General features: G+C 45.3%; 1 protein-coding gene across 1 annotated transcript in view; it reads left to right on the forward strand.

Moving 5' to 3' along the window:
• Positions 1–13435, forward strand: part of GTF3C1 (general transcription factor IIIC subunit 1) — a 96625-nt gene that overhangs the window by 10756 nt on the left and 72434 nt on the right. The window contains exons 5-10 of the mRNA XM_056536140.1: positions 1428–1524; positions 2971–3094; positions 4756–4908; positions 7656–7771; positions 11984–12296; positions 12823–12995. Coding sequence (XP_056392115.1) covers positions 1428–1524; positions 2971–3094; positions 4756–4908; positions 7656–7771; positions 11984–12296; positions 12823–12995 — 976 coding nt within the window. The remainder of the gene's footprint in view (positions 1–1427; positions 1525–2970; positions 3095–4755; positions 4909–7655; positions 7772–11983; positions 12297–12822; positions 12996–13435) is intronic.

Genomic DNA, 13435 nt, shown 5'->3' on the forward strand with positions numbered 1-13435 from the left:
CACGATATGAATTTTTCCCATACCGCAATACCGGTTTGGCCCCTCCCCGTTGGGAATGAATTATTAGCTCAGTGCAGCACTGTCCCCAGTGCTGTCGGGGAACTAATCATACGTGACCCGCCAGCGCTGTTCTGCTCCCCCCCCACCAAATCATGTTACCTGCGAGCGCTGTTCTGCTCCCCCCCCCCCCCCCCCCATTTAATTATCAGCCCAGCGGGGTACTACTCACATATGCCACCCGCAAACACTGCCCTCCTCCTCTTTGTTGGGGGCCGCTGGCGCTGGAACGCTATACTGTACGCCAGTGGTCTTCAACCTGCGGACCTCCAGATGTTGCAAAACTACAACTCCCAGCATGCCCGGACAGCCAACGGCTGTCCGGGCATGCTGGGAGTTGTAGTTTTGCAACAGCTGGAAGTCCACAGGTTTGTGACCACTGCTGTACGCTGTATCCCTATGCCCGGGCTGCATTAGATAAAGAAAATAAACTTTAACTTGCTTACGTCGGACAGCCGTCAGCCTATCACCGGCGGGAGCGATGTCCCGCCCCTGCCAGTGATAGGCTGAGCCCACTGTCATGTAAGAAGCCGGCTTCTTACATGACAGTGGGCTCAGCCTATCACTACCGTTATATAACGTGGAACCGACATAAATTACAAAAATACCGTGATACACATATTTGGTCATACCGCCCAGCTCTAGTACCAACGGCTAAAAGAATACTGCAGGCTATGGTAAAAAGCCTGTTATGTAGTACACAATATAAGGCTGGTGGTTTCAGTGTTATAGATTTATGTATGCCTACTAAAATGGATTAAACATACTGCATTGTAATAACACAGGCCTTTTCAAGTTACATATTGTACTTATGCTCCAAGCTGCCAAAACTACTACTAATACTTTGGTTCCCATTGAGTGCTGCAATAGTCTTAAAGGTGGAGTTATTGACCGAATCTGATGTGGCTCTGTCAAGTAAATGTGACAGTGGTCCTTAAATCTGGAGCCGGAGAGATAAGGGTTTTCTCAGATCACCCCTTTAAGTTTCCATGGCTTGTGCCTTTGAGTTTTGCTCTATTGACCTTTGAATGGTATCCATCATTTCATTGATCATAGGCTGGTAGATGAATGAATTACAGGGCATGGAGTATCACAGTTGTACTCCCTATTGTTCTTTACTCTGTCAGTGTGTCCCAACAAGGGTGCCTCCGGCTTTTTCAAAACTAAACTTCCAGCATGCTCAGACAGTCACGGCTGTCCAGGCATGCTGGACGTTGTAGTTTAACAGCAGCTTTAGGCTTCTTGGTTTCAAAACACTGCTCTATGAAGACATTGCCTGGTCCTTCACCATCTTAATGTAGCTGCTTATCTATAAATACTGATCGCATTTCTCCTAAGTAAAATATATATATATTTTTTTTACACTTTAGAAGGAACAAGTATGAATATCTCTCAGAGAAAGTCTCCCAAATGTTGAGCGAATATCCAAATCAAATGGAAACTTTGTTGAACCTTCGAGAAGAACTGGTAATGTATATTGAGAGCATTCAATTATTATATTTATTACATGTTGCTGCTTAAATGTACCGTATATACTCTAGTATAAGCAGAGTTTTTCAGCACGATTTTTCGTGCTGAAAACACCCCCCCTCGGCTTATACTTGAGTGAACTCTCCCAGTGGTCTTCAACCTGCAGACCTCCAGATGTTTCAAAACTACAACTCCCAGCATGCCCGGACAGCCATCAGCTGTCCGGGCATGCTGGGAGTTGTAGTTTGGAAACATCTGGAGGTCCGCAGGTTGAAGACCACTGCCGGGTCTTTGTCATCATCCAGAACCCCCCTTTAGTTTTGTACTCACCTCCCCTCGGCGGGAAGGAAGGGTGAGCTGGTCCGGGCCATCTGTGCCGCAGGGACCGTCCGGTGGGGAGGGATAGTCTTTCCGGGCTGTCCATTTTCACCGGGTGGGGCCTCTTCTCCGCGCGTCGGGCCCGGAATAGTTACGTTGCCTTGACGACGAAGCACAGGGACGTTCATGCGCAACGTCCCTGTGCGTCGTGGTCAAGGCAACGTCACTATTCCGGGCCCGAAGTGCGGAGAAGAGGCCCCCCCCGGTGTAGATGGACAGCCCGGAAAGACTATCCCTCCCCACCGGACAGGCCCTGCAGCACAGATGGCCCGGACCAGCTCACCCTTCCTTCCCGCCGAGGGGAGTACAAAACTAAAGGGGGTGTGTGGCGGGGGCGGGGGGGTGGGGTCTCGATGATGACGAAGGCCCAGCAGTGGTCTTCAACCTGCGGACCTCCAGATGTTTCAAAACTACAACTCCCTTTCTGGGCATGCTGGGAGTTGTAGTTTTGAAACATCAGGAGGTCTGCAGGTTGAAGACCACTGCACGTTGACAGGCGGTGATAATGAAGGGGGGGGGTGTGGGATGATGACAGGGGGATGATGAATGGGGGGGGTGGGATGATGACAGAGGGGATGATGACAGGCGGTGATGATGAAGGGGGGGGGGTGTGGGATGATGACAAGCGGTGATGATGAAGGGGTGTGTGGGATGATGACAGGCGGTGATGATGACAGGCGGTGATGATGATGATGATGAGGGTGTTAATGACGAGGGTCTGGATGATTACATGGGGGGATGATGTATTTTCCACCCTAGGCTTATAGTCGAGTCAATAATTTTTCCTGGGTGTTTGGGGGTAAATTAGGGGCCTCGGCTTATATTCAGGTCGGCTTATACTCGAGTATATATACGGTATATGTAATCTGAAAGCACCAGATTTTTCTTCCTGCCTCTGCTTTTTGCTGCAGGTTGACAGGCTCTATAGACTTACTATAGAATCCGTCTCAGTTGTACACTTCTCCCTCCCATTAAAGTAATTGGTGGGGGTCTGAAAACCCAGAGCCCAAAAGATAAGGAGACTATAAGCACTTGTATTCATGATTTGTCCTCTTTCATTGTAAGGGTGTTCCTGAACGTCTTTTCAAGAGGCTGTATCATTATATGGCAAATGCTGGAATTGTAAAAATTATTTCTTTACCATTACATGAAGTTCAGCCACTTGCAGAACACCACAAAACTAAGAGAGGTAAGCATTTTTTTTATTTTTTATTTTATTTATTTAATGAATGTCACTTCTGAAAGATCTCGGGGGACTTTATTAAGCCCTGCACCCCAGTTTTCCATTGTACAATAGATAATGTGCAAAAATGTTTAACTTTCTCCTGTTGGACACAGCTCACATCATTTTTCTGGAAATTCTTTTCAAAAGAGTGGTGTAAGAAATCAGGGATTATTAAATAGGGATCAAAGCCTTTCACAGCTCCACACATTTACTGCAATTCACAACACACAAATTGTAAAAAAAAGATACCAGAAATTATATGGATTGTGGTGTGTGGACAGTCCAAAATATACCAAATTTATTAAGAGGTCTGAGCCTCTTTTGGGCATCTTACTCTAAAGTATTTGCCTCTAAACACTATGGATACCTTCTTAAAAATGATTTTTTTTTTAATTCTTATAGAATAAGCTAATTTATTTTTTTTTTTTTTTTTTGAAGCTTACACAATAGGTACATTACAGGAGATGACCAATAATGCCCATATACAGAAAAAAATGATATTGGATCGGTTGAACGTAGTATAGTTCTCTGAATGCAAATTAATAAGGATCCCCAAAATACCATGTATTAGAGAGGGGGACAGGGACATAGATTACACTTTCTCATTAGATTTAACACACACTTCGAATAGTATTCCAACTGCAGTATTCCCAAAACATATGAAGGATATCGGCATTCTCAGTATTACATTAGGAACAGCATGAATCAGCCCGGAGGCCCATCTTTTATACTGCGTGCTTTCAGCGAGTGCGGCACATGCACAGTAGTCCCTGAAAGGAGGCAGTAACTGAGATCTCTCCTTACAGAGATCTCACAGGGGAAAGGATATCCATATCCATGGCCGTATACGGTAGCAGGACATAGACAGCAACTAACATAAAACTTTCTTGGTAAAGTATGCAATGTATACAGATAAACCGACCTTCAGAATCCATGTGATTGACACACAAATGGGACAGCTCTATGAATTGGCACTGAGATCCTTCCCTGTCATGAGTGGAGTATGGAGAAGGAAAGGCATAGGAACCCCAGTTACGCTTAACCCCTTAAGAACATGAACAGATTGTTTTGTAAGATTCCTCCATGATCGACTTGTTAAAGTGGTTTTTAAAGGGGATAAGGATAGGGGATAAGATGTCTGATCACGGGGTCCCGCCGCTGGGGATCTTCCTGCTGCACCCGGCTGCACATGGAGGCTTGTGATCTGGGGATCTTCTTCTGCACACGGAGGCTTGTGATATTCCTGCTGCACCCGGCTGCACATGGAGGCTTGTGATCTGGGGATCTTCCTGCTGCACCCGGCTGCACACAGAGGCTTGTGATATCACGGGCACGCCCCCTCAATGCAAGTCTATGGGAGGGGGCGTGAAGGCTGTCACACCCCCTCACATGGACTTGCATTTAGGAGCCTCCGCCCTGCATCGCCAGTCATCCGGCATGGTCCCCAGCGGCGGAACTACCGCGATCAGACACCCCCTATCGTTTGGATAGGGTATAAGATGTTTAGGGGGCGGAGTAACCCTTTAAGGAATGGAATGCTTTTAAGACCAGCATGTAAAATGTAGTCACACATGACAAAAATGCACAATCTATCAGTGCTAAAAATGCTTTTTGTTTGTTCATAGGTACCGACGTAATGGTTCGATGTGTGAAGCTTATCAAAGAATATAAGAAAAAAGATGAAGATGATGATGATGACGATGAAGAAGATGTAAAAACCTCTCTTCCTGTAGATATTATTTATGAGAAGGATATGCTAACCCAAACCTATGAACTTAGTATGTATTTTTCATACATATAATATTTTAAATAATAAAATTATATCACTTTTATGATATTCCCCCACAGACTTAGCTGAAGACCAGAAAAATGTTTACAGTATTTGTTTTTTAATTATTATAAATATTCTAAGTTACCCTAAGCTATCCAAGTTGACATTTCTTGAAACTCTACCTTCCATGAGAATGCACTTTTCTTTTTTCTGCTTGCGACACCTAACTTGCCAGATAATGGCTTTCCTGTACCATTTGTACATTCTTTTATATCTCTCCTTTGGTGACTTTACCAGGTTCTTCACGCAGTGCTATCTGCAAGATCAGGCTGTCACTCTGAAGGCTTAACCCGCTACTGTGCCCTGAAATGATCAGGAACATGGTGATCATATTGGACTTGGTGTCCCCAGATTCAAACAGTTGTTAACAAATCATGTGTTTCTTGATAAACTGGGGTAATAATATGATAAAAAAAAAAAAAAAAAAAAAAAAAACAACCACCACTCCCTACAAAAATGGGGATAATTATCTGACCTACACGCACTAGTATTTGATATTCTTTATGACATAAATGCATTTTGCTCAGACATCGATATGTTTACATATCATTTGACTTCAGAATGTGCCCTACCCAAAACTACCCTCAGCCATCTCTAGTATTTCTTTTATATGCAGAGCCTGCATATAAACCTAAGGGAAGGGGAAGTCATGTCAGATTTAACGAGTATCTACTCAGGGATATGATTGTTTGCTTCTCATAGCTTAGGTTATGAAGGTTGTCAATGAAAAAAAAATTTAATAAATAAAAAAAACGCCACGGTAGGGCTGGGCGGTATACCGGTTCATACCGAATACCGACATTTTTGTGCTGCACGATATGTATTTTAACCCATACCGCAATACCGGATGGGCCCCTCCCCCTCGGGAATGAATGAATCAGCTCAGCGCTGCGCTGTCCCCACATCGGGGAACTAATCATATGTGACCCACGAGCGCTGTTCTGCCCCCCCCCCCCCAATTAATTATTAGCCCAGCACTGCACTGTCCCCATCGGGATACTACTCGCATGTCACCCGCATGCGCTGCCCTCCTCGTCCTGTTTGTTGGAGCCGCCGGCGCTGACACTCTATACCAGTGGTCTCCAGCCTGCGGACATCCAAATGTTGCAAAACTACAACTCCCAGCATGCCCGGACAGCCAACGGCTGTCCGGGCATGCTGGGAGTTGTAGCTTTGCAACATCTGGAGGTCCGCAGGTTGGAGACCACTGCTCTATACTGTGCGGTATCCCTATGCCCGGGCTGCAAAAAATAAAAAAAACTTTAACTCTCCTCCCGTTGGTCCAGTACTGGCCTCACTTGTTTCCTGGGGAAGGGAACGTTGGACAGTCGTGAGACTATCACCGGCCGCAGCGATATTCCGTCTCGGCCAGTGATATGCCGAGCCCGCTGTCATGTAAGAAGCTGGCTTCTTATATGACAGTGGGTTCAGCCTATCACCGGCCGAGGCGGAACATCGCTGCGGCGGGCATACAGCTCTCCGACGTTCGCGTCCCCAGCGTAAGGCCGACGTAGGTGCGTTAAAGTTTATTTTGTTTACCTTTTGCAGCCTGGGCAAAGGGATAACACACAGTATAGAGTGTCAACGCCGGCGACCGCAACAAACAGGATGAGGAGGGCAGCGCTTGCGGGTGATATGTGAGTATTTACCCTGATGGTGGTGTGGGCTGATACTTAATATGGGGAGGGGGGGGCTAGGAAATACCATTATATACCGTGGAACTGCCAATTGTTTAAAAAATACCGTGATACGCACATTTGGTCATACCGCCCAGCCCTAGCGCCACCCATGTACTATGGTTGTGTCTGATATTACGGCTGAACTCCACTGAAAATAAAGATGTCCAGCGAAAAAAAAGATTTATCCCCTATTTGCAGGGTATAACTGCTCGGACCGCCATAGTTCACATCTACATCTGAGGCTCTGTTGGGGTCCTCTGTCATAGTCTGTTTTACTACAGAGAAAAGGAGCCAGACCGTCCATTTTACAACAGACACCAATGGATCCCGATGGTTCCCTTTTAACTTTAATGGAATTGGCCTGGTTTCTGTCTGTCTCTTTTATTAGCAGGATCTGAGCAGGGAAAAAAAAATGTCTGCTCTGTATAAGAGGAACAAGTAGAGTCAAATGCTGCAGTTGTTATAAAAACTATATATTATATTTACCATTGCATTAAAAAACTTGTTTGAAGTATTTCAGGAAAACCAGTATAATGAAGGTCAAGCACTTTCAGTAAGGTCACTGCAATATGCATGCAATTCATTGGATAAGGAAAAGTCGTTTGTAGTATATGGAGCCATAAAGTGATGGCATCAGTGCCCTGCAGAGACATGCATATATAGTTTATGGTAATTCACACTAATACTGTAATAGAAAAAACGGTCAAAACCCTGCAGCAAACTTAAGACAGATTAAATCAAAGTGTTTCCCAAAGTTCTCCTAAACCCCTAAGCAAATTCCACGTGCTTCTTTGAGGCTGCCCATGTCCCCCGATTTAAATGGATTCTGCGAACCTGGCTCCAATGCAGATGTGAACTTAGCCTATTTATGGTTTGCTTGGACACATTTTCAATTTTATATCTAGTTATTGCTGTAAAAATGTTCTTCAGATTTTTCTATAAAACACTACTTTTTGTTGTTACATGCTGATGTGTCCTATTGGCTATTGTGTTACTGTGTTTTTTTTTTTTGTAGTTGAAAATCGAGGAACCAAAGGAATTTCCCAAAGAGAGATCAAGCTAGCAATGAATGTTGGGAAGCTGGAAGCCAGAATGCTGTGTCGTTTACTCGAGAGATACATGCTTATTAAGGTGACATGTTTGCTCCTGTATTGTTTTTTTCTATGATCTTTGTTTCCTCTTCATGCTACAAACACAAAACCATATCATATCACATTTTTATAGTGAGTTTGATACACAGCTTCCAATCTGTATACAAACAGATGTACTTTTTATACAGGATGCTCAATACATGTTCTTTATATGTAGGAGCATTGAATATTTGTGTGTAATATGTCTCAAAAGCACAAACTGTACAGATGTAGTGGGATGCAGGAGTGTAAGGAGCCCATTAATCCAAACCAGAATCAATTTAATATATGAAAGTGTTAAAAAGTTGGTAGGCATCCAGCATGAAGTGCTCAACCCCTCATCCATGCAGTGTAATGTAGGGGTCTTTTTAGTGAAAATCACAAATGCAAAAGGTAGATATATAAATATAAAGCAAACAAGTAGTTTGAAGCTACCTATGCTTAATATATTGTACAAAAGGTCAGAGCTAGAGATGGAGCCCTTTGTGGGACTGATTTCTTATTCTCACTTCCGCTGGATGTCTGTCCATTGCCGCCTGCTCCTGCAAGGTTTGTGTCTTCTGCTCCCGCAACATGTGTGTCCAAATCCCGCCTGCTCCCAAAAATTTTTTGTCACAGCGCTTAGAGATAGTAGTACCCCTACTGTAGGACTACACCAAATTTTGCAGGACCCGCCATGTGTTCTGTGACCACCCGCAACAACCTTATTACTGCTCGCAAATTTTTTATTGGGACCCGCAGGATCCCAATCCTGATGCAAGGCTCTAGTCTGAGTCTATAACTCTGTTGGAGCCAATATCATTATGTTATATATAAAGTGCAGTGCATAACACATACCGTACATAGTGCTAACCAAACCCACCCATCATCTGTCCCCTGCACATATGTCTGCATCCACCACTGCCTACGGGCTTTATTGGGGGACACAGGAGACCATGGGGTATATGCTGCTGACACTAGGCAAAAAAAAAGTCAGCTCCTCCCAGCAGGATATACCCCTCCCACTGGCACAGAACTAATCCGTTTTAGCTTAGTGTCAGTAGGAGGAAGACACAGGTCTGGAGTTCTCCAGACCTGGTCTTTTGCTTTTTTATTTTCTAATTAGTGATGTGTTTGTAGGTTTTTTCCTCCCTTTTTGTTTTCTGTTTTCAGGTGGGGGTTCAGGACCATGGTGCTACCTGTTCCCCCATATGCGATGAAGGGGCACAGTGCATAAGAGTGTGGGCCCTCAACCCCTTCTCGCCAATGGCCAGCGCCAGGTGGTAGTATTCTGGGTCCGGGTCCCCCTCTTGCCCCTGCTCGTCTTGCTATGGCAGCCCGACATGATGCAGTGGGGCATTAAGCTGGCTGAAGACACCAATAGGTAAGTATGGTGTCTCCCTGGTTAAGTATGTTTTTTATTTTTGAGAACGGGGTCTGATGTTGAAGCTGGCTTCGTCACCCTATGCTTTACCCAATTTGTCAGTTTCTTTTGGCACATCGTGCAAAGAACCAATTCCTGGTTCCGTTGTCGCTCATAGTATGTGCACGCTTGCCCTGAAGGCATGGCTCTCAGAGCTGTTTACCTGCCTCTCCCTGCTACATCGCTCTTGCCCAAGGGAGTCTCTCACTGTATTTCTGTCATCTATACACGTTCTGCACCACTTGCACTTTTCATTGGCTGGAGGATTTGGTTGTTCCCAAATCAAAGGCTGTGCGGACAGTTTTAGTAATGCCATAAATTCAGACATGGGAAATGCCTTGCTTCTACCTCCACCTGGGTTTGCCGCATAAGCGGCTGGAAGCTACACAATCTGTGTGGGAGAACTAAAGAGGCGTGACCTTGCTTATGCAACAAACTTTTACAGTTCATTGTGGTCCGCCATGCTGTCCATGTCCCCCTGAGGGCCTCTACGACGTCGGTCAGTCCCCTCCCTGCTTCCTCACTGGTTACCCAACACATGTTTGCCACTCTCTCCCTTCCTTGGAAGAGTGGTTATGTTGTACTGTTCCTGCTTTTCTTCAGCAGTCACTTTTCTCTCTCTCCTCCGCCTGCCTTGGGGGATTTCTATACCGACTATCGCTTCCCCCTTTCCTTGAGTGGAGTTCCGTGGGCGCTTATACGGCTAAAGCTATTGCTGTCCTAGCTCTTGTGTCAACCCTTTCCTAGGGTTGTCTTGGCAGTTCCCATGGTGGTACCTGCCTTACCATTTGGCCTTCCTGTTACCTTTCCCCATAGGGAGGCACTTGTCTCCGTTTTTCCTCATGGTCTTAGTACAGTTCTATTTTGCGCGGTCTCTACACTTTGGCGTATCTTCGAGGCCATCCTCCTCCTTGCCCTTCTTTCTGCCTGCCTGGTGTCCCGAGGTTTGGTGCTTCCCTAGGTTCCAACCTGTTCTTCCGATTCGGAAGATGCCGTTTACATTTCTGAACTCAGTCTTATTGAACAACCTTCCACTCCCAGGACCTTACGTGCTTCCAAGTCTTCCTTTCTTTGCCTTTTTGGCTTTGTCGGAGTGACTTCCCTACTGGGTCCACTATGTCTTCCTCTCTGTCCCTTTGGAGCCTACTGGGTCTGTTATGCCGCAGGGGTCCCATGCTTCCACATAACCTGTTCATCCACACCTTGCTTGTGTCTGCAAGAGTGGGCGGTTGGTGGCCTACGTGGTCATGGTGCATTTTGCACTGTCCTTTTTATTGCCTTCCTTGGCTCTCCCCTTGCATGTCACTATTCTCAGTGACCCTAGCATTGGGGGAGGCTCTCTTCTTCCGTCTTCTGCTTTGTCTCTTCCTCTAACTGTGGGATAATTCTCTCTGGACAGCCGTGGCATGCCTCAGCACCGGAGTGGCTGTCTCAGTCCTTCAACCTTTCCGGCGGTTCAACGTTTCTACCATCGGTGGGACCTGGTTCTGGTCATATTTGCTGCTCCCAAGAGGGTACCTTGTATCCGAGGGGCGTTCTTGTTATACTGGTGGTTCCAGACGGGCTAATGCCAGTTTCCTACACGGACGCGTTCCTCTTCATTGCGCTACTCCTACCTTCCAGGCTGTGCGCACTTGTCCCCTCAGTCCTCTCTACCGATGGTTTTCTGACGGCTTGTCTTGGAATGGTGCTTTTCGACTCTAGGCTTTTCAGTTCGGGTTGTCAGTGGTATATTCCGTACCACCTCCTTTCCTCCTCCAGGAGCTTCCTCCCTACTAACGGGTTCCGGAAGCGAGTTTTAGTGCTTGGGCCTGGCAGTAGGTCGTGCTTCTAGCCTTCTTACTGGGTGTGCCCAGCGGTCTCTTCCTGTTTTTCTCTATCTTCGGCCTGAGTCCTCAGGTTGGGGTTGATGCCTTGTGGGGCTATCCCCTCTAGTCTCTCCGGAGTATTTCTCTTCTGGTGTTTGGCATTGTTGTTCCTGCTTTCTGTTCGGCCAGGTCTCAACGCTGGGTTCCCCTGTTGCTCACCCTGCTTTATTCGGTCTGAGCCATGATGGTCTGGCGTTTTCTTGTCTCTCTGGAGCTAGTTTCCTCCTTTCCTTTCTTGCCTAACTAGTATGCTTTTGTCTGGCTTCCAGGGTGGCCGTTCTTGTCGACTCGGCTAGCAGACCCCGTTTTTTTTCTTTTAGGGAGGTTCCTTTCCTTCGGGTCCTAGCCCTCTTCATGTGGTCTGTTGGAGCTACTCAGTGTTACTTGCTGGGTTCCTGTTCCGTCAGGGTCCAGGTTCTCGTCCGTGGTTTTGTTGCCTGACTGTCAATTCTTTCTCTGGCGGTTGTTTTCCCACCCCAGGGACTGCTTTGGTACGTCCCATGGTCTCCTGTGTCCCCCAATGAGGTGCCCGAGAAAAGGAGGAGATTTTTTTTTTACTCGCCGTAAAATCTTTCTTTTAGTCTTCATTGGAGGACACAGAACTTGCCCATATCCTGTTATCCGGTCAGGTTGTTTGTGGCCTGCTGTTACTTCTGGTGTACTTCGGACATGTCCCCCTTGTTGTTTGGCTTCTCCTACTGCTTTGTGACACAACTGATTAGCTCTGTGCCAGTGGGCGGGTATATCCTGCTGGGAGGAGGCAATTTTTTTTTAATTTTTTTTTTTGCCTAGTGTCAGCAGCATATACCCCATGGTCTCCTGTGTCCCCCAATGAAGGCTAATAGAAAGAGAGAGAGAAATGTTATGGTGAGTACAAAAAATCTCTTTTTTGCAGCAATATTTCCTTATACTCAAACATATGTGTTTTTACTGTCCCTTTTAGGGTTTCATGGAGGATGAAGGGCGTCAAAGGACAACAAAGTTTATCTCTCATGTATTTGTTGAGGAAAGTGAGTTACGTAGACAGTTTCTGGAAGAAAAAGCAAAAAGTGAGAAACTGTCCATGCTTAACTTGGCACCTGCTCAAAGTGTTGGAGATGACAAAAAAGCATCTCCGGAAAATAAACCATCTGAGGAACCCCAGACTTCAGACGATGACCGGGAAGAAGTGAAAAGTAACAAACGGCCTAGAATGGAAAGCAGTTCATTTCTGGGTGGGTCTGCTACTACAAGCACTCCACTGCCTACCTCAAAAGGTAAGACAGGGGTATTAACTACCCTAATGCCGGTTGTACACTGGCATAATGCGGAAACATGTACTGGCCTAACCCTAAGTCCAATCTCATCAGAAACATGATTTGGCTCAGATGCAAAAAGACGGCTGTATTACACCTGTGTGACAATGGCCTAAGGCCAATGTATTTGGGGAGCTGTGTTATGAACAGTTATTAAATGTACATCCTAGTGTATCATACAGCAGGACTTGAACCTTCTCAAGTTTTTTTTGCCCCAGTACTGACTTTATAGGTCTTTTCATATTGTCTACTGACTGATTCAGGACTCTATAATAATGCATTTAAGTGGGCTTATACACCACAGATGAACCTTTCCACCCTGGTTACAGACAGGTAGGAATTTGTATCAGCAGATGATTGCTTTACAGCTATGGCACATGGTGATTTCAGTGGTTTGTTGTGTGGTTGCTTTCTGAAAATGCATCTCCGTATAAAGAAGACATGATTGGAAAAATGCTGGTTAAAAACTAAAACATTTTCCTTGTAGGTTTGGCCAAAATTCCTATAAGAAGCATTTCTTCCTTGGACATAGAGAAAATGTCGGTGTCTGAAAATGATTGTAGTCTAGACGGTTTCCATTTAGAATCCAATCTGACAGCATTCTCTGTACAGTCTGGTGATGAGGATGACGATGAGGTCTCTGTGATTGAAGAGGTCTTGGTAAGTCACTAGGAATTTTTTTTTTCTTTTTCATTTTGTATGATTTTTGTATAATTTTAATGTTTGGGTTTCTCCTTATTCTGAAATTTTTTTTTGCCCATTTGCTTTTTGATGCAAAATAAAGCAAAATTTTTCAGTGAATTTCCGTAAAAATGTTTTACTCTGTAGAGTCTGTGTAACTTATTCACATAGCTGGCGATGCTGCTGCTAGAACTTCTAGCACACTGCTCTTGTCTGCGTTGTCCACTGTCAGAAAAAAGCAGGTGTTGGAAATGCGCCATCTCTGTGGATGGTAATGCATTTCTGAGCAGATTACACAAAAAGAATTAACATGTCAATTCTTTCTGTGGAGACCATGAATCAGGATTTCCATGGCCACTAAAATGCCGCCGTGTGCACAGTACAGCGGAATCGCATTAAAAACAATGGGACTCAGGTGC

This window comes from Hyla sarda, chromosome 8, assembly GCF_029499605.1.
Source record: "Hyla sarda isolate aHylSar1 chromosome 8, aHylSar1.hap1, whole genome shotgun sequence".
NCBI classification, from domain to species: Eukaryota; Metazoa; Chordata; class Amphibia; order Anura; family Hylidae; genus Hyla; species Hyla sarda.